The sequence below is a fragment of the Vulpes vulpes genome, chromosome 10, assembly GCF_048418805.1.
Source record: "Vulpes vulpes isolate BD-2025 chromosome 10, VulVul3, whole genome shotgun sequence".
NCBI classification, from domain to species: Eukaryota; Metazoa; Chordata; class Mammalia; order Carnivora; family Canidae; genus Vulpes; species Vulpes vulpes.
In genome coordinates, this window is record NC_132789.1 from 77,208,103 (window position 1) to 77,229,360 (window position 21,258).

Here is a 21,258-nt window from a genome sequence, read left to right on the forward strand (position 1 = left end):
GTTGCTGTGTTTTTTTTTTTAAAGAATCTATTTTTTTTTTTAAATTTTTTATGATAGGCACACAGTGAGAGAGAGAGAGGCAGAGACATAGGCAGAGGGAGAAGCAGGCTCCATGCACTGGGAGCCTGACGTGGGATTCGATCCCGGGTCTCCAGGATCGCACCCTGGGCCAAAGGCAGGCGCCAAACTGCTGCGCCACCCAGGGATCCCTTGTTGCTGTGTTTTAATTTTTATGCCATTCGTTTATTCTGCTTCCTCCCCAGTATGACAGTAATAACATTTCTTAGAGAAGATCTGAACGACACAGAGGCAGAAAGAAACCGGGAAACGGCCCTATAATCCCACCCCTCCTGGGAGATCGTTGTTAAAATTTCAATGCAGTTCTTCTCAGCCCTTTTCCCTAAACATAGCACTCATGCACTGAATAATTGCGTTTTGAGTACCTACTATGCACTGAACATGGTTCCAGATGCTGGGGGAGACAGCAATAAAGAAATGGGCCAGAGATGGCTGCGTGGAGCTTGCATTCCGCTGGGGTGAGAAAGGCAATAAATGAGGAAGCAAAAATACTTTTCAGGAGGTGGTAATGCTAAAAAATATATATAAAGATGAGGATATAAGGAAAGAAAGTGGGGGCAGGGCTTTTTAAAAATATATCTTCTTTATTTATTCATGAGAAACACAGAGAGACAGAGACAAAGGCAGAGGGAGAAGCAGGCTCCCTGTGGGGAGCCCGATGTGGGACTCGATCCCAGGACCCCAGGATCATGCCCTCAGCCAAAGGCAGATGCTCAACTACTGAGCCACCCAGAGGCCCACAGAAAAGGCTTTTCTAAGGGATTGATATGTGAACAGGAAGTTAAATGGAATCACATACTTTATAACATAATAGGGAACATAGTATCTTTTTTTTTTTTTTAGTTTATTTTTCCATGTCATTAAAAAATTATATCAGTAATGGGGGCACCTGGGTGGCTCTTTGGTTAAGCGTCAGACTCTTGATTCGGGCTCAGGCCACAATCTCAGGGTAGTGAGATGGAGCCCGCTGTGCCCATGCGCGCTCTCTCTCTCTCTCTCTTTCAAAATGAGATTATATTAGTGAAAGTTTGTAGAATCAGGTATGCATAATGTTGATGTACAATCCTTTACATGATGGTTACCGTTTTTGGCTGTACAGGATGTTTCAATTGTGTGTGTGTGTGTGTGTGTGGTTTTAAACAATGTCAAAATGAACATCTGCACATGTATTTTTGGATTATTTTAATTATCTGAGAGTAATGCCACGTGCGTGATTTGTAAAGCATAATTTCAACATTAGCTTTAAACCATTCTTACACATAATAACGAGGCAGAAGCTAGTGGTCATTTTGTTTGTTTTACCATAATACAAATAATTAAAGAAAACCTTTTTGGTTCTGTATACTAAAGTCCACACATACCTACCCTGTGACCTGGCAGTTCTGCTACTTAGAATGTACCCACTAGAAGTGATGCCTACACCCACCATATGGGTCACTTTTGGGGGCACAGACTGGAAGGAGAGTTTGGGGAGTAGTAAATGTTCTATATCTTGATCTAGTTGTGATTACATGAAAATATGTGTGTGTGTGTGTAAAAATTCAGCACGTTAAAACACTTAATATATACATTTAAGAGCGCGCACTTATAAGTCACATTGCAAGCAAGTTCTTGTTGCTATAATCATGCCAAATTGATGCTCCTCAAGAACCCATTTTTTAACCCATTTAATTTTAATTCAATTTTAAAATGTAACTTTATTTTAAACCTCGACACAGACAGACAATACATCAAGGACAGGGAGGCGGTAGAGAAGCTTCAGGAACCCCTGCTTGATGTGCTACAAAAGTTGTGCAAGATTTATCAGCCTGAAAATCCTCAACATTTTGCCTGTCTCCTGGGTCGCCTGACTGAATTGCGGACATTCAATCATCACCACGCAGAGATGCTGATGTCATGGAGAGTGAATGACCACAAGTTCACCCCGCTTCTCTGTGAAATCTGGGATGTGCAGTGAGGAGTGTGACAGGGCAAGAGCATCCAGTGCTTCATTTTCCTCACAATATGTCTGATGTATGACTTTTTTTGTTTCATTTGTACCTGGTTTCACGCAAGAACTTTGGCGGATATTTATGCAGTGATTATGCGACTTCCAAAGTTGTAAATACTGAGCTAGATAACATTGCTTTCTCCGCATGGCATTTGACAAGGCTTCAGGGACTCTTTGGTCCAAACGGGCCGTCCTGCTCGCCTTGCTCCATTGATCATTCTGCACTTCCATCGGTTGAGATAGGGAAAACTTCATTTTGCTCTTATCTTACATCATCACATATATTTTATCAAAGAGTTGTGTTCAATTTTGGCAATAAACTGAACATAATGGCAGTAGGCTTTTCTCTTGGAACAAAATCTGAAAAATACAGAAACTCGTTTCTTTAAATGGTGAACGACATCCTGTTGGGCTTGGCATTTGTGTGTGTGTGTGTGCGTGCGTGTGTGTGTGTGTGTGTGTGTGTGTGGTGGTGGTGGTGATGGGTAGTTTACAAAAAGATAAACTCTCACAATACAAATGTTTTTTTTTTTTTTCTCATCCCAGAAGCAGCCCTGGTGAATATTCATTTATTTGTAATGGCCCTCAGATCATTTCATTTTCTTTGAAGTCAAAGAAGTAGCATTCAGAAAAGCTAATGATTCTCAAATAAAGTATTCCCTCAAGCAAACCCTTTCCAAAGTTAGGGTCTTGAAGTCTGGTTTACAAATGCAAATAACTCCAGTGATGGGATATTCCCTTTTCTCTCTTAAAAGCACTTAACTTTGGCTTCAGTGCATATAATTAATCTGTTTTTTTTTTTTTTTTTGGTTTGTTTTGTTTTGCTTTTGGAAAACACTTCTACAGCTGGGTGCACAGCTGTTGTATACTTCCCCCAAACCAGGAATTGGTTCATTTCCTTCATTCATTGTTACACTGCTGTAGTCTTCTCCCCATCATCCTTGGGTGAATACCATAAAACACCTCCTATGAGCAATGGCCTTATATATACCCCTTTCTGCTGAAGTCAGACACAATGGAGCTTGCTTAGCACACAAAAGGTTTTTCTGTATTAAAATATTAGAACAAAAAAAATTTAAAAAAAAATTAGAACCACCCTGAAGTCCTAAACACAGTGGGAAAGGGAACAAGCGGGGCTAGCATTACTTGGATTCTACTTGCTACAACAACAAGACTTGAGTCCCCACTAAGTACAAGGTCCCTCAAGGGTCACAGTCCTGGCCTGGAGGGGTTTACAAAGAGGTGCAGAGACAAGTTCTGTGGGCTCACTGGGCAAGTCTCCTGGAGGAGGAGGAGGTGGCATTTCCTCTGGGCTTGGAAGGCTATAGCCAGGACCTCCATAGAGGCTGTGAGAGGGAACAGGATGCAAGGGTGGCAGGAGCACAAGCAGGGGCTGGTGAGGTGCAGGTGTTAAAAAGCACAAGTAATCTGGGGAGAGACAACGCTTGGCAAAACCCTTCCCAAGCCTCCGTTTCACCATCTGGAAATGTAGATACCAGCGCCTAAGATCTCTAGGAATTTAGCTAATGGGTGAAAAGTGGGAAGTTGCAGGCCCCTCAAGGGAGATAGGTGGTAAGGAAAGGACACATCAGACAGGGAAGCCGGCTTCTGAATGCCTGAAGGAGGAGATTCGGTTTGGGGAACAGAATGTGGTTTGGTGTTTCCCAGATCACAGGGCATTTGTAGGGAAAGTGATGGGGAATGAGCTGAATTAAGGGGCACACTACAGACCGAACTAGGAGTTAATCACGTAGGTATGGATTCATTCATGTAGGTAAGACTTTGTAATGGCAAATAATAATGCTTATGGAAATGAATTGTGATAAAATAATACATATAGGCCCTTTGTTCCCAGTTCCTGACACAGGGCTTTCTAAAACCCTTGGAATTTCCTGATGGGGTGAAAGGAGCACCTTTTATTTGTAATGAGCTGCTTTCAACCAGACCTGAGTTTATGCTAACAAGATGATGGAAGGAGGGGCTCTAGGTGCTTTAGGAAGGGTGATGATTGCTAGAAGAACCAATCATGTGATTAGAAAGCTGGCTCTTTTGGCCCTATTCCCAGACTCCGAGATGGGGAGACAATCCCAGAGGTTGAGGTCAATCACCAATGGCCAAGGATTTAATCAGTCATGCCTATGTAATGGGTTTTCCATAAAAATGCCTAAATGATGCATCTTGAGAACTTCTGGGTCCATGAACACACTGAGGTGAAGAGCATGGAACACACTAGAGAGAGCACGGAAGCTCCAGGTCCTCTCCTCTACTCCCATACCTTACCCTATGCCTCTTCCATTTGGCTATTACTTACCAAGTTGTACCCTTTATAATAAACCAGTAAGCAAACTGTTTTCTTTAGGTCTGAGAACCATACTAGCAAATTATAAAAATTGAGGGGGGGAGCAGGTAATTGGTAAAGATCTTATTTCCAAATAAGGTCACCTTCTAAGATTCCAGATGGACATGAATTTTGGGGGATTTATAGGGGAAGGAACACTATTCCATCCACTACATAGATAGCATTAATCACAGCTGTTGTTATAAAATTTGACCTCATTTAATTACTTTCACACAATATTTGTTCATGTAAATCTGTAACATTTCTTTAAGCTTAGTGTTGTTTTTAATGTCGTAGGCTCTCAATAGGCTATCTGCTGAATGAATAGTTAATTAGGAATAAATCAAACCTTCTATTGCCCCCAAATTTTACCCAGTACTTCACACAAGGTGTGTTCATCGATTGACACTCAATAGTGTCAGAGCATTAAATGCAACAGCAGCAGCAGCAGCAGCCACATAACGCAGAACAATAACTAATAAAGTCATTAAAAGCAAACAAAACAAAACCCAACAAACAAAAAAACCTCTAACAACTATGTTTTTTTTCTTAATCCAGCATTACTTAACATGCGGTGTTATGAGTTTCAGGGGTGCAATGTGGTGATTGAACACTTCTGTACACTACTCAGTGCTCCCCAAGAACAGTGTACCCTTCACCCCCACCCCCTATGTCACCCATCCCACACTCCCTCCCCTCTGATGACTGTCAGTTTGTTCTCTATTGTTAAGAGTCTATAGTTAAAAGAGTTTTTTTGGTTTGTCTCTTTTTTCTCTTTGTTTTGTTTCTTAAATTCCACAAATGAGTGAAATCATAGGGTATTTGTTTTTTCTCTGACTTATTTCACTTAGCATTATTATGCTCCCTAGCTCTATCCATGTCCTTGAAAATGGCAAGATTTCATTCTTTCTTTATGCCTGAGTAATATCCCACTATACATGTATGTATGTGTGTGTGTGTATCTACTGATAGACCCTTGGGCTGCTCCCGTATCTTGGCTGTTGTAAATAATGCTGTAATAGACTTAGGGGTGCATGTTTCTTTTTAAGTTAGTGGTTTTGTAGTCTTTGAGTAAATACCCAGCAGTGGAATTACTGGGTCATGTGGTAGTTCTATTTTTAACTTTTTGAGGAACCTCCACACTGTTTTCCACAGTAGCTGCACCAGTTTGCATCCCCACCAACCGTGCATGAGACTTCCTTTTTTTCCACATCCTTGTCAACACTTGTTGCTTCTTGAATTTCTTGTGGTTCTTTGTGTATTTGACTACTTGACTTTAGCCTTTCTTTCTTCCTTCCTTCCTTCCTTTCTTTCTTTCTCTCTCTCTCTTTCCTTTCCTTTCCTTTTCTTTCTTTTCCTTCCTTCTTTCCTTCCTTCCTCCCTCCCTCCCTCCCTCCCTCCCTCCCTCCCTCCCTCCCTTCCTTCCTTCCTTCCTTCCTTCCTTCCTTCCTTCTTCTTTTTTTAAGAGAGGGGGTTATAGAGGAAGGAACTGAGGGAGAGGGAGAGGGAATCTTAAACAGGCTCCATGCCCAGCAGGAAGATCATGACCTGAATTGAAATTGAGAGTGCCTAACCAAATGAACCAACCAGGTGCCCTGACTTAAGCTATTCTGACAGGTGTGTGGTGATATCTCTTTGTGGTCTTGCATTTCTCTGACGATTGGTGATGCTGAGCATCTTATCATGTTTCTGTTGGTCACCTTTACTTCTTTGGAGAAATGTCCATTCATGTCTTCTGCCCATTTTTAATCAGATTCTTTGTTTTTTTGGTGTTGTGTTGTAGAAGTTCTTTATATATTTTGGATACTAACCTTTATCAGACATGTCATTTACAAATATGTTCTCCCATTCTGTATGTTGCCTTTTAGTTTTATTGTTTTTTTTGAAGAAGCTTTTTATTTTGATGTAGTCCTAATAGTTTATTTTTGCTTTTGTTTCCCTCGCTCAGGAGACATATCTAGAAAAATGTTGCTATGGTTGATGTAAGGAAAACTACTGCCTGTGCTCTCTTCTAGAATTCCAATGGTTTCAGGTCTCACATTTAAGTCCTTAATCCACTTTTGTTTGTCACTACAGTATGTTTTAAGCAATGCAGTTGCTTTAAATTGCAATGCAGTTTTAAGTAATTCTTTGCAGGGCTGTGAAAAAGCCAAATCATATCTCAACATCATCCAAGGCGTATATGCTTCAGGCTATTTGATTAGTCGGATCAATGATCATTCCAATGTAATAACTTAAAATTTAGATTTCCAAGCATGCGTTTTCTTAAAGTGGGGGCACACCTTCACAATCCTGGCAAAGTCACATCTATTAGACTTTGTCACCTGATGAAAATGATGGGCAATGCTTGCTCTGTATGTTGCAACCATGGTAATTTACAGTAAAATAAGAACCTCTAAAGTATAGGTATTAGCCTAACCACCAATTAGAAAATCTACACATGAAAGTAAATTTCACCTCATTAGGTGGAACCCTCAATTACTAATTGTAGTGTTAAAATCAAGATAGGTAAGATGGTGAGTGCACTGAGGGAGAGGGGTACTGAGAGCTGATGTAGAAATGAGGTTCAGAAAACAACACGAGTACTTCCTTCCTTCCTATACAGAAGGGAAAAGCAACAAGAATCAAATAATTGAGGTGGGAGTTCTCCGCCAACATATATCTCTAACCAGTCAGGGATATGGACTTAAAGAGAGGAGATTTGTTTAGACTTTCTGATTGCAGATTCATTTTCCTCCTGTCATATCTTTATAAGGTACATAAGTTACCAAGACAAATCACATAGACAATGAGAGCAAGAGGAAAGCAAGCATAAAATACCCTAAAATATGTCAAAGTTTCAGTAAATGGTTTAGAAATATTAAGTGGGATGGGGGGTGTAGAGAAAGGACGCTCATGTACATATAGGAGTATAGCATACTTTCAATTTTTAATAAGTGGAATTTAAATGTTTATGCATGTAGTATGCATGTAGGAAAAAATTGTTAATTATTGGCTCATCAAACAACTCTTAAAGTTTTATAGAAAAGTGTACAGGTTTTGATATTGGTACTCAATAAATCCAATTGAAAGCTACAACTCCACTTTGAAATTTGGCTACATGAAGGAATATGACAAACTGTCCTTAGTTTTCAACAGAAACACTGTAAAACATACGTTTATTTGAACAATTGGTGAAAATTAATCTATGGCAGATGGCGGGACCAAAGGGTTCTGGGAGCAACTTCAGTAAAAAAGAAGGATCAACCATGAAAGTTGAACCATGAAGGTTCAACTACCAGGACATGCCAAGTTTTGGCTGACCGTCTTACAGCCCAGGGTATAAGCTCTGTGAGAACAGGACCCTTCCTGCTGGGGCAGAGTCTGGTGCAGAGCAAGCACTCAATGATGTTTGTGAATTAACTTTTCAAATCTGTGTCTCCTGCCCCAACCAATTAAACCACTTCTGAACACCCCTACCTGCATGCTCCTCTCACACTTGAGACTGAACATACCCCAAACCAAAATGCAGGTAAGTCAGCTTTCTTAGGTATCTCCGGAGACTTCTTTCTCTCCACCTCTTTTGAATTAGTTTAGGTAATTGTTGAATTTAGTTTTTGGAATTGTCACCAGTCTCATTCCATTCTTCAAAAATCCTTGAAAAAAATGTTTCCGTAAAACACACCATCCTACCACTCCTTTTTTTTTTATAACCAATCCCAAATGACTGCAAGAAAAATTCTAAACTCTTCAGCATCTACCAGATCTTTCATCGGTGCCTACTCTTCCAGCTTGATCTAACTCTCAATCTCCAATCTTTAGTCTCTCAAAACTACTATTCCAGGAACATTTCAGGTGCTCTCATATCTCTGGAACTATGTGTTCTCTCTGCCTGGAAAGCACTCCTTATTCCCAATTATCCATGCTCTTGTCAGATTCCTAATTATCCTTCAAAACTCTCGGCTCCTTTCAAACCTCTGACCATCACCTTCCAAGGCTGTCAGGTGTTCCTTCCTTTGCAGACCTCCATTGAGCCTTCAGGCTGCTGAGCACTTCGAAGGCAGGCACCGTCTTTTTCATTTTCGTGGAATCTTCTTCATTTTCGTTTCCACCGCAGAGCAGCAGCAGGACCCCCTCAGGGTTTTTAATGAACGAAGGAAGGAATAAACACTAGAGAGAGAACATCATTCCAGGTCAACAGAAGGCCGACCATTTTACAGATGAGAAACTGAGGCCCAGAGAGGTGAGGTGATTTCACAAAATCAAACTAAAAGGGGAAGGATCTGGGCCTCCAGGCTTTTGGCCACTGACACCGCCCCCCCCCCCCCCCCCCCCGCCCCTTTACAAGTCACACTACACTTACAGTTATCAGAGACCTGTGCACTTCTACATGGAGGTCCAGTTTCTGCTTTATCTCGGCCGTCTGGGCCAGTAAGTCTCCCTCACCAGGATGAGGTTGGTTTTTGTGTGTTTCCTGAAATCAGCGCCAGCACCCCGTGTCCGCCCACAGCTGGGGCTGGCAGCTGCAATCCTCCCCATCTTTCAACGCCGACTCTCCAGGAAGAGCCTTCCCTCGGGAAGGGAAGCACAGCACGCCCACTCCTGGGGGGTGCGTTTGTCTCCGGAAACCGGGCGCCCCCCCGACAGCCAGATCTCCGGTGCTCGGGGTCGGGGCGTGGGGGGGGGCTCCCAACACATCAGGGTGAGACTCAGGGCCACACCCTCGACCTCCACCCTGCGACTCCGCGGGGACAAATGTCCAGGCTGTGGCGGTCGCCGGGGGGCCAGACGGGGGGCCTCGCTCCGTGACACCGAGGGGCTACTTTGCCTTTAGGTGGAGAACGGGGCTTGGCCCCCCGACGTGAGAGACTCCGGGCGGCGGCAGGCGGGCGCCCCCGGCCCAGCGAGGTGCGCGCGGGGGTCGGGCGCTCCCGGAGGCCCGGGGTGGGGGCGGGGAGGGAGACGGGGGCCCTGCGGCCGTGCCCTCCCCCATCTCGGGGCGGGAGGGACTCTGCAGCCGCGCCCTCCCCCGCCCGGGGCGGAGCCTGCGGCCGCGCCCTCCCCCGCCTTCCCATTGGTCCTTTCGAAACAGGCGGCGGGCGGCGGCGGAGGCGGCGGGTCGGCTTCGCGGCCGGACCCGAGATGTCGCCCTGCGGGGAGAAGTGACCCTTCCGGGCGCGGCGGGTGAGTCCTTCCCTGCGGGCCTTCTCTTCTCTCGCGAGCCTTCCCTCGCCGTCTTGGGGCTGCCGCGCCTTCGTCTGCGGCCTCGAGGGACCCCCGGCGCTCGCGGAGTCGCGACGCTGGCTCGGCGGGGTCTCCGGGACGCCCTGCGGTTGGCCTGCGGCGGCGGCCGCGCCCCCGGATTGGCCCCCGGGGCTGTCAGGGTGATGGTCAGCCCGCCCTCTCCCGCCGCCTGGGTGCGGCGCTGCGGCGCTGCGGCGCTGCGGCTCCAGGTGTGCTGGGCCGGGGGGGCGGGGGTTGCGGACCGAGTGGGCCGGAGCAGGTGTGGAGCCGTAACCGCTCTGCCTTAGAGTCGGGGGGAGCGGAGCCTGAAGCTGGCTGAAGGGCTCCGGGGCACCCTTACGCCCCAGCGCCTAGCACGGTTAGGGCCGCTGGACTCCCCGACTCACCCTCTGTAAGAATCCGCGAAGTCACTCCCCTCGGGGAGAGCGGCGCGCACCGGCCGGGTGCCTCTGGCGAGGTTGACGGGCCTCCGCCGCGGGGTCCGGCGGGGCGGGGCTCTGCGCTCCCGGCTGCACCCTCGGCTTGGAGGGCTGCCCGGGGGGCCGAGCTGTGAAGTAAAGGGAAGGCTTTGCGGTTCGCCCAGAAACCTGGAGCAACTTTCGGAAGGCGTCCTTCCTCGCGCTGCCACTCCTGGCTCCCAGCGAATCTTTTCAAATGGGGTTTCCTGGATGTGCGAGTGCTTTGTGCGGTGCGTGGCCGAGTTGCGGATTCCGTCCTTGAGTGAAGCGATGGTTGGTTGCGGGCCCAGTCCCAGTCCGAGTCACACCTTGTGTTTTGTTCTGTTTGTACCAAGAGCGCTAATAACTGCTTTCTCAGAGGATAAGCAGTTGGTGAACCTGCTCTATGACCATGTTTCTTGGCACTTAATTAAGGATTGGAGTTCTCACAACCTCACATTTCCTCTGGGAGCAGACTGGGATGGATTCGAACGAAGAAGTGGAAACTGGTGAGAATCTACCAGCGTGGATTCTGATGCAAGTTGTCTGATTTCATCTGTTTCAAAAATTCATTAACAGACACTGGATAGTCTGTTTTGACATTATTGAATTAAAGGCAATATTTCTTTTTGGCATAGCGTCGTTGCTAAGCATGCAGGCTCTGAGGTCAGGCTTTACCACGTAATGTGACTTTAGGCAAGTTATTTAATCCTTCTAATCCTAAATTTCCTAATCTGTAAAAGATTAGGTTAATAATAGTACCTACCTTATCGATGGGAGGATTGTTGTGAGGATTAAGTGAAATAATCTACATAAATAGTTTAGTACAGTGCCTGACACATAGCTGTTATTATTTCTGTGCTGTTTAATTCTGATTAAAAGTTTCAAGCTATACCCAAAGGACTGAGAGGCCCAGAAGGTAAAGGTAGTACCAGAAGTAGTGATGAGTTCTCATTCACTGATTATTTTTTTTTATTTTTATTTATTTTTTTTAATTTTTATTTACTTATGATAGTCACAGAGAGAGAGAGAGGCAGAGACACAGGCAGAGGGAGAAGCAGGCTCCATGCACCGGGAGCCCGATGTGGGATTCGATCCCAGGTCTCCAGGATCGCGCCCTGGGCCAAAGGCAAGCGCCAAACCGCTGCGCCACCCAGGGATCCCTCATTCACTGATTAATTTAATACCTGTAAGCACTAAAAATAGTATCTGGCACATACTAAACACTGTTGCTGTTTATCAAACACATTATTACCTAGATGGTGCAAGTATGTGTTTTAGGTGCTTTACTTATATTGTTGTGAAATCTCTTAGTAATCCTGTAATGTAGTTGGTGTTTACTGCTTCTTATAGGTGAGGAAACTGAAGCTCAGAGAAAGCAAATAACCTAAGTCCACCTGGAATTCAGTCCAGCCCGCTTTGTTTGTGTGTCAGACTATCCTTTGTTTATACTTCTGGTGTCACATAACATCTCGCACAGAGTTGTTTGTGTGGCCCAGGTTCATTTCTGCCATGGGTATAGTTTTATTTTTGAATATTTCATTAATTAAAAAAATAGAAATAATTTGTGGTGGTAAATCAAAGTGTGTGATAAGAGAAGACTGTCAGCAACACACATGCTATTTTTTAATTTAATTTTTTTAAAAAAGATTTTATTTATTTATTCATGAGAGACACATAGAGGCAGAAGATACAGACACAGGGAGCCTGATGTGGGACTTGATCCCGGGACTCTGGGATCACACTCTGAGCCAGAGGCAGACGCTCAACCACTGAGCCACCCAGGCGTCCCAACGTACGTGCTATTACAAAAAAACTAAGTGGATTCAATGGTGTTTGGAGAATTGGCCAGTTCAGAAGTAATATTTCCTAATTTGTATTTTCCCATTTAGCTTTGGTGTATTCACTATGTTTTCACTATGCAACATTCTTCTATTATTTTTTTCACCTGTGAATCTCAAGTTTGTAGTTAAGAAGAAAGTTCAATTGTTTTAGTAATTTTTTTCAAGCCAACTGTTGATGAGGCAAGTAAGGGATTAAGGCTAATATGTATTGTTATAGTTTTCTTTCAGTAACATGTCTGTGTATGTCTGTGTGTATGTGTTTTACTCTCTTCTTATTACCTATTGCTTTCTGTACTTTGATATCAGATACATCTCGTATACCTCATACCTCAGGAACCTTGTGACGTACATAGAATTTGAGAGAATAGGAAACTTGAGTCTGTCAGTGACTTTATCTCACTTCCAGTTTCCCTATTTTTAATTGAAATTTAAGTGCCATAAAGAAATGCCTCAGAAGGCCTGCTTACAAGATAAGGCAGTCTTTGCAATTGCATTTCATTAGTGTTTCTCCTTCTAGAAACACAGAATGTTTTCTCAAGATACTACGTTGCTGCATAGTAGGTTGTCTTAACAGAAAGTTGCTGCTTATTTTATCAATGAATTACTAATTTCCAAAGAACTAGAATGTAATAAAATGTAGTGTATGCACTAAATGATAATTTCATCCTTGATGTCGAAACCATCTTAGGAATTTATAGTATTGTGACCATCAGTCACATGATAGGTATTGCTGAAGTGCTGACTTACAGAGATTTCGGCCTACTTTTAACACAACATAAACTCTTCTATAACAGTTTACTCTTAACTATGGTTGAAGAGCTCCCTTTATATATAGCGTTAAGCATAATGACTTTTAATTTCTCTTGATACATAACTTATTACTATTTTGGATTCTAAAAAATAAAATTGGCTGTTGAAAAACTTGTGTTTAGAAGTTTTTTTTTTTATACCCTTCCAGTTTGGAAAACATTGTGATACCAATAACGTAATTATACGTACTGTTCTGCAGATTGATTTTGGTCACATAACATCTTTTCATATCAGTAGATATAGCTCTTATTTTTTTCAAGTGACTGAATGAATCCACTATATAAATGTATGATAACTTATTTGAGCAGTTTCCTGTTAATAGATGCTTTATGTTGTCACATTTCTGTATATTAGTGTTTGTGTATGGGTGTGTTCTCCATAGTCTTTTAGCTTATCATGTATAAAAGCAAATTGATTTTAAGTTCTTTAAAAAATTTATGATATATGAATAGTTCTATTCAACATAAAGTTAAGTTATTCAAGTTGAATGTCTATGAAACATTGCAAGAGGAAAATTTCAAATAGAAAAGCAAAGACTCCTAACAAATAATTTTTATAATTTTGTAAATAACATGTGATGTTTTTATGAAGCTGTAAGAATCTTATTTCTTTCTCTTTAAAGTCTTTATCTGCTTTAGAAGCTGCTTTTTCCTTAAATGAGCATACTGCAGATTTACTTAATTATCGTTTCTCAGTCTCTTTAGTGGTAAATGCAACATGTATTGTGCTTAGGAGTAGTTCTGGTACTAATTTTAGCACTAATTTCTACATAGTAGTAGAGGAAATGGAGAATGTTACCTCCATATGGTTCTTATTTTAGAAAGTATAGAGTAAAATAAAAGCATGTATTGCTGTGTAACCTAAATTAGGGAGGGAGTTTGGGAGATTTTTTAGAGGAATTAAATCTGAAGATAGATAGGACTGAGTCTGGAAGAAAGGAAGAGAAAATGATGTAGATAGATTATCAGGTACAAAGTCCCAGAGATGAGAGATCATACTCAAAGGGTCTAAAAGAAGTTAACATGGCTGGAGTGTGAGGGCCAAGAGACGAGGCTGGAGGGGATCTATCACTCTTTGTTGGCTTTGTTGAGGAGTTAGGGCTTTATTCTGTAGGCATTGGAGGGTCATCAGGGGTTTTAAGCAGGGGAGTAGAAAGGCATCCTCAGATGAGGGTTTGTGATGAATCAGTCTGGCTGCAGTATGTGAAGAGCAGGGTGAGGCTTGCAGGAATGGAGAAATGGTGACTGAGTGGAATCAGTTTCAGTAAACCTAGAGAGAGGGGTGATGGTGGCGTGAACTAGAGGGGTGGCCCTAGATGTCAAAGAAAAAATTTAGAGGCAGAAGCAACAAGGTATGATCACTGATTGTTTTGACTGAGGGATCCACTGAGACAGTGGAGGCCTGGGAGAGGGAGGAGTCATGGCTGACCTGTTTAACTTGGTGAATGTTGGTGCTACTCCCTGAAATAGTAAATGCAGGAAGCCTTTGTAAATATTTAAATGAGTGAGTAAAGGAATAAATTATCTCAGTGATACAAAGGCAGGGCCTTTGATGATGATGATGGTGGTGGTGGTGGTGATGGTGATGTTGGTGGTGGTGGTAATGATGGTGATGGTGGTGGTGATGTTGGTTGTGGTGATGTTGGTTGTGGTGTTGGTGTTGGTGATGGTGGTGGTGGTGATGTTGGTATTGGTGTTGGTGGTGATGGTGATGGTGATGATGATAGAGAACACATATAGCACAATGGATTTTACCTATACATTTTGCATGTTTTTTTTTTTGTTTGTTTGGTTGGTTGATTTTATTTATATTTCATCCTACTGTATACATCTGGTGTGTTTTTCTCATTGTTTCAACATGCTGGGCTCACTATATCTTCCAGTCATGTTCTGGATGTATATTGCTTTCTTGGGGCCAAATGTCTTGACCCTCTGGGTCCAGCCTCCTTTCTCCACTTAAGATGTATGTTACTTTCCTATTACTGCTAGAACAAATTACCACAAACTTAGTGGTTGAAAACAACACAAATTTATTATCTTATGGTTTGGGAGGTCACAAATCTGTAATGAGCTTAAAAAAAAAAAAAAGACGTTGTCGTCAGGGCTTCCTTCTTTCTGGAGTCTTCAGAGGAACATCCATTTCCTTCCCTTTTCTAGCCTTGAGAGCGCACCTATGTTCTCTTCAAGGCCGGAAGTGGTGCAGCTCAAATCTGTTTCTTTCTCTACTTCTCATATCATTCTCTGACTTTTCTTTATTCCTCTTTTTAAAAGAACGTATTTATTTCTATTGAGATACAATTGACATATCGCATTATATTAGTTTCAGATGTACAAAGGACATGATTGGTATTTGTATATATTGTAAAATGATCATCATGATAACTAGCTAGCACCCATCACCATACATGGTTTTAATTTTGTGATGAGGACCTTTAAGATCTACTCTCTTAGCAGCTTTCAAATGTGCAGTCCAGTGTTATTAACTATAGTCTCCATGCTCTACATTACATCCCCATGACTTATAAATTGCAGGTTTGTACCCCTGAACCCCTTCACTCATTTTGCCTACCCCCTAATCCCTTCCACTGGGGTCCACACCATCAATCTGTCTCTTTATCAAGAATCTTGGTTTGTTTAGATTCCACAGATAAGTGAGATCATACAGTATTTGTCTTTCTTTATCTGATTTATTTCACTTAGCATGGTGCCCTTCAGGTACATCTATGTTGTCGCAAGTGGCAAGATTTCATTCTTTTTTTTTTTTTTTTTATGGCTGAGTAATATTCTCTTGTATTTATATACCACCTCTTTATCCATGCATCCATCAGTGGACGCTTAGGTTGTTTCTGTATCTTGGCTGTTGAAAACAATGCTGTAGTCATTGTGGGGCCATATAGCTTTTTGAAACAGTTTTTTCGTTTTTTGAGGAACTTCCATACTGTTTCCCACAGTGGCTGCACCAATTTACATTCCCACTAATAGTGCACGAGGTTTCCCTTTTCTCCACATCCTCACTAACACTCATTATTTCTTGTCTTTTTGATAATAATCATTCTTACAGGTGTAAGGTGATATCTCCTTGTGGTTTTGATTTGCATGTCCTTGATGATGAGTGATGTTGAGCATCTTTTCATGTGTCTGTTGGCCATCTGTAGGTCTTCTTTGGACAAATGTGTATTCAGGTCCTCTGCCCATTTTTTAATCAGATTGTTTATTTGTTTTGCAACTGAGTTGAATTGAATATTATCTCCTTATCAGATATATGACATGCAGATATTTTCTCCCATTCTGTAGGTTGTCTTTTCATTTTGTTGATAATTTCTTTGCTGTGCATCAGCTTTTTAGTTTGAGGTAGTCCCACTTATTTATTTTGGCTTTTTTTTTTTTGCCTTTGCCTTGGGTGTCAGATAAAAAAAAATCATCTCCAAGACTCACGTCAAGGAGCTTACCGCCTATGTTTTCTTCTAGGAGTTTTATAATTTCAGGTCTTACATTCAAATTCAAGTCTTTAATCCATTTTGAGTTAATTTTTGTGTACGGTATAAGATAGTGGTCCAGTTTCATTTTTTTGCATGTGGTTGTCCAGTTTTCTCAACACCATTTATTGAAGAGACTGTCCATTCACTATAATATATTTTAGGCTCCTTTGTTATAAAGTGGCCATAAATGTTTGGGCTTATTTCTGGGTTCTCTGATTGCATTGAATCTGTAGGTTGCTTTGGACAATGTGGACATTTTAATATTAATTTTTCCAGTTTAAGAGATGGAATATCTTTTCATATATTTGTGTCTTCTTCAATTTCTTTTGTCAGTGTCTTATAACTTTCAGGTCTTTTACCTCCTTGGTTAAGTTTACTCCCAGATATTTTATTTTTTTTTGTTGCAACTGTAAATGGGATTATTTTCTTAATTTCTATTTCTGATAATTTGTCATTAGTGTATAGAAATAACAGATTTCTATGTATTGATTTTTGTATCTTGCAACTTTACTGAATTCATTTATTAGAGTTTTTTGGTGGTCTTGAGGGTGTTTTATATAGAATATCATGTAATGAGCAAATAGTGACAGTTTTACTTCTTCCTTTGCAATTTGGATACATTTCTTTTTCTTCTCTGATTGGTTTGGCTATGGCTGCCAAATACTATGTTGCATAAAAGTGCTGAGAGTAGGCATCCATGTGTTGTTTGTTACTGATCTTTGAGGAAAGATATTTAGCTTTTGACCATATCATGTTAGCAAAGGGCTTGTTATGGCCTTTATTATGTTATGTTTTCTCTATACCTACTCTGTAGAGAATATTTTTCATAAGTTCATGTTGAATTTTGTTAAATGCTATTTCTATATCGAGAAGATCATATAATTTTTATTTTGTTAACATGGTATGTTATGTTGATTGATTTGCAGGTGTTGAACCATCCTTGCATTCCTGAAGTAAATCCCACTTGATCATGGTATACAATCCCTTTAATGTACTGTTGAATTCAGTTTGCTAATACTTTGTTGAGGATTTTCACGTCTGTGTTCATCAAGGATTTTAGCATCTGCCTCCCTCTTTTTTTTTTTATTAATTTTTTTATTTATTTATGATAGTCACAGAGAGATAGAGAGAGGCAGAGACACAGGCAGAGGGAGAAGCAGGCTCCATGCACCGGGAGCCCGATGTGGGATTCGATCCCGGGTCTCCAGGATCGCGCCCTGGGCCAAAGGCAGGCGCCAAACCGCTGTGCCACCCAGGGATCCCCCTGCCTCCCTCTTATAAAGAGTCTTGTGATCACATTTCACCTAGCAAGATCATCTTTCATCCCAGAGTCTTTAATTTACTCAATCTGCAGTGCCCATTTTGCCCATAAAGGTAGCATATTCACAGGTTCTGGGGATTAGGATGTAAACATTTTGGGGAACTATTATTCTTTCTACCACAAATGGAGTTTAAGATGTGATAAAAATGTTCTTGTGCACTGAGGCACATAAATTCCTAAGTAGCACATTGTTTCCAGAACCTATGCCCCTTGGCACAACTATTCCATCCTTTTTACTTGGACCCTCTCCTGTACACCATTCTTAGTCTTTTTTTTTTTTTTTTTCTTAGTGATTCCTTTGATCTGTCAGGCATCTCACTTGACCTGCTGGTACCTTGACCAGTAACCACTGTACAAATACCACGTTGGACATGCTGGGTGAGAGGCAAAATCATTTATCAACTCAACTCAGGTCACATAATAAATAAAAATAATAAAGAATACAAAAAAAAATATCTCCCAGTAGGTGCTTGTCTACTATGTAGCTGCTTCCAAGCTTCTGTCACATTTTGTTCCACAGCAGAAATGTTGTGGAGAAGGAGGACAACCCAAGTTTCCCTAGAAATTCTGATATTCTACCAAAAGTGTTACCTAAACTTTAGGCTTGAGTACTTCTTTCAGTCCTGCTTCCAGTGGCAGTCCAGGAACTTACAATTGGCAAAGCAGTGTGCAGAAATAACACAAAATGGTGTGAAGCACTGTAAAGGCATGTGATTGGGGAAATTCTATGTGAATTCAAGAACTAAAGATAAAATCAGAAGTAATTCCAGCTAGTCAGAAAGGGCTACTGGAAGGAAGTAAATCAAACAAATTATAAGCCTGGGTTAGTTGAGATGATGGAAAATCTTTTCAACTATTCTTTCTCTATCTCCTTTGCTAAATCCTTCTCTCATGTCAAAATGTTGGATTTTCTCAGGACTCATTCTTCGGCCTTTATCCCTGCTTTGTCCATTTCTTTCTCAAGATGATCTCATTCTTCTCAGTGGTGTTACCTCCCAGGTATTTGCTGACAATTTCTACATCCTCTTGAACTTTCTTCTCAGCTCGAGATTAGAATTTCCAGCTGCCAGACAGACACTTCCCTTGGATATCTATAAAGGCTTCTCAAATTAAACGTGACCCAAACAGAGCACTTTTGACCTATCAGTACATGTTCCCTGCCACTATTGGTTTAGACTCTCGTCATCCTCACCTCAATAACTGCTCCCACCATGTGTTTGCTCTGCTGTTCAGCCAGAAACCGGGGAGTCACCCTTGCCAAGTCATTGTGCCCCTCAGCCCTCCCTCCCAGCCCTCCATCTTTGTTAGCAGGACATGGTTCTCACTGACCTGGATATAAATTCCATTCACTTCTCTTGAGTGGAGGATGTTGTCTGTGTTCTAGCTCAGTCAGTCACCATTGTTGGTCACCAAACCATTGCCATCCTTCAGGTTTCCTGTCTTCCTCTGCCAGCCTTGTCTCCATCTCTTCTCCTGTATGCACCCATTTCCTGTGTGGCCTCACTGCTTCTGTCCTTTCTCTGTCTCCTTCTTTCATTGTCCTGTTCCTCCCTCCCCCCAGGGAGCTTTTTTGGAATCATGAATTAGATCGGCTCTCCCTTGGTTGGACCTCTTCCATGGCTTCCCACCATCACTGGAATAAAGTCAAATTTCCTCAGCAGGCCTTGTGTGATGGGGCTGCTGCCTGGCCTCGCAGTCCCCTGAGGCTGCCCGTTGTCCATGCAGCCTCTAGGGGTGTGCCATGTTCTCTCCTCAGAGTTTTCACAGAAATGATTCTCTATACTTGGAACTCTCCTTCTTCCTTGACTGATGCTTTCTGTTCTTAAAATTCATGTTTTCCCTCCAGCGAAACCATTTCTAACTATTCAGTCTAAGTCTAAAGTAGGCGCCTGCTGTTTCCTTCCCTGTTCTTTCCTTCCCTATTATTATGATAATAATAAAATTATCATGATTTAACACCACGTATTCATTTGTGGTTGCTTTTTAAAGTTTTCTCAACTTGGTTCCATATGGGCAGTCACACATCTGTTACAGTCATCACTGTGTCTCTGAGAGGCTTTGGTGCTGGTTCATGAAAGAGGAAGAGTGAGTGCTTGTTGAGTAAGTGAATGAGCGTATACCACATGGAGAAGCACACAGTGGGAACCGTGATGTAGCCACAGAAGTGAACAAAACTGGGGTGCCTGGGGGGTGTCTGCCTTGGGCTCAGGTCATGATCCCGGGGTCCTGGGATCGAGTCCCATATTGGGCTCCCTGTAGGGAGCCTGCTTCTCCCTCGGCCTGAGTCTCTACCTTTCTCTGTGTCTCTTGTGAATAAATGAGTAAAATCTTAAAAAAAAAAAAAAGAACAAAACTGAGGGAGGACAACAAGGAGACAGGTTGAGTGGATCCAAGGGCCTATGTTAGATAAGTTCCTGAAAACTTTTATTCTGGGAAAGAGAATTGTGAGTCACAAACTCTTATCTGAGTAACTTCCCAATTATGACATGGCTGTTTTAAAGCTTTTTACTTTTGGTTATAACTATATTTATCTGTTAGCAAAAGAAGCTTTCCATATTATGTTGAATTCTGGGCAGTTTACAACCTTCTTTCTTTTAAATTTGATAAGTTGAAAAAAAAATAAATTTGATAAGTTGGATTAAATGAACTATAATTATATCATCATAGTATTAATCATACCAACTCATTTGTTAAGTGGTAGTTATGTGTCAGGTCCTTTATGTGTATCATCTCCTTTAATCTTTATAATAACCATATGAAGGTGGGCATCTCAGGTGGCTCAGCGGTTTAGCACCACCTTCAGCCCAGGATATGATCCTGGAGACCCGGGATCGAGTCCCGCATCGGGCTCCCTACATGGAGCCTGCTTCTCCCTCTGCCTGTGTCTCTGCCTCTCTCTCTCTGTGTCTCTTGTAAATAAATAAATAAAATCTTAAAAAAAAAATAACCATATGAAGGAGCTGATGGTATCCCATTTTATAGAGGAGAAAAGTTAAGTACCCCAAGGTACGTATATAGCTAATATGCTAGGCCTGGAATTCAAACCAGATGTGTCTGCTACTTTCTACTACCATAGTTGGTGCCTTTATGGTGAATTATTTTAGTACACATTGAAAAAAACCGAAATATGTTTGGTATGGCTATATAGCACTTCTATTTTCCCTATTAGGCAATTAGGAAATATTTAACTCAAAATTTTAAAGCTAAGAAAGTGCCCCCCCCCGCCCCCAACAAATCAGAGAGGATACCTTCTTCAGTTGTTTTTCTAAATGAAACATTAAAAAATGATGAAATGGTTTTTGACATCCAGAAAGGCATGCAGACTAGTATAATACCTGTATTTTTACCACTTATCTTGACATAAAGTCTTACTAGCACAGTTAAAAGGCTTCTGTGCATTCCTCCCCAGTCTCATCTCCCTTTTCCTCCTCAGCAGTAAACATTATCCCACTATCCCAACTTTGACATTTATTGTATCCCTGCAGCCTATGTATTTAAAAATGGCAATAATCTGGTGTTTGAGTACTATATGTCATACAGCAGCAGGTAGTGTCAATGTTTTTCTGAAAAAAAACTTGTTTCTTTGCCATTCTTTTCCAAGTGTCCTCCCTGATTTGTACCAGGAATGCACTATGCCACCTTTTGCTCCCCATCATATCTTATAATGTGGGTGAGGAATAAAAATGTACTCAGTTTCAAAGCCTACAGCTGTGGGACAAAGGATCTGTTCAACTAGTTG

The 21,258-nt window shown here is 41.8% G+C and overlaps 2 protein-coding genes and 1 long non-coding RNA gene across 6 annotated transcripts in view; 2 read left to right on the plus strand and 1 right to left on the minus strand.

The window, feature by feature from the left end:
• Positions 1-2,465, plus strand: part of NR1H4 (nuclear receptor subfamily 1 group H member 4) — a 112,008-nt gene extending 109,543 nt beyond the window's left edge. For all 4 annotated transcript variants that reach the window (XM_072724680.1, XM_072724679.1, XM_026013103.2 and 1 more), the window contains one exon: positions 1,797-2,465. In XM_072724680.1, coding sequence (XP_072580781.1) covers positions 1,797-2,035 — 239 coding nt within the window. In that variant the 3' untranslated portion in view covers positions 2,036-2,465. The remainder of the gene's footprint in view (positions 1-1,796) is intronic.
• A 4,641-nt stretch (positions 2,466-7,106) lies between these two features.
• Positions 7,107-8,940, minus strand: LOC140594231 (uncharacterized). Its single transcript, XR_011994943.1, has 2 exons — positions 8,749-8,940; positions 7,107-8,555 (listed from the first exon to the last, which is right to left on the minus strand). It is a non-coding gene; the product is annotated as an uncharacterized lncRNA (long non-coding RNA).
• A 539-nt stretch (positions 8,941-9,479) lies between these two features.
• GAS2L3 (growth arrest specific 2 like 3) overlaps positions 9,480-21,258 on the plus strand; it is a 36,375-nt gene continuing 24,596 nt past the window's right edge. Inside the window, exon 1 of the mRNA XM_072724683.1 lies at positions 9,480-9,569. The gene's annotated coding sequence lies outside the window, so the exon portion shown is untranslated. The remainder of the gene's footprint in view (positions 9,570-21,258) is intronic.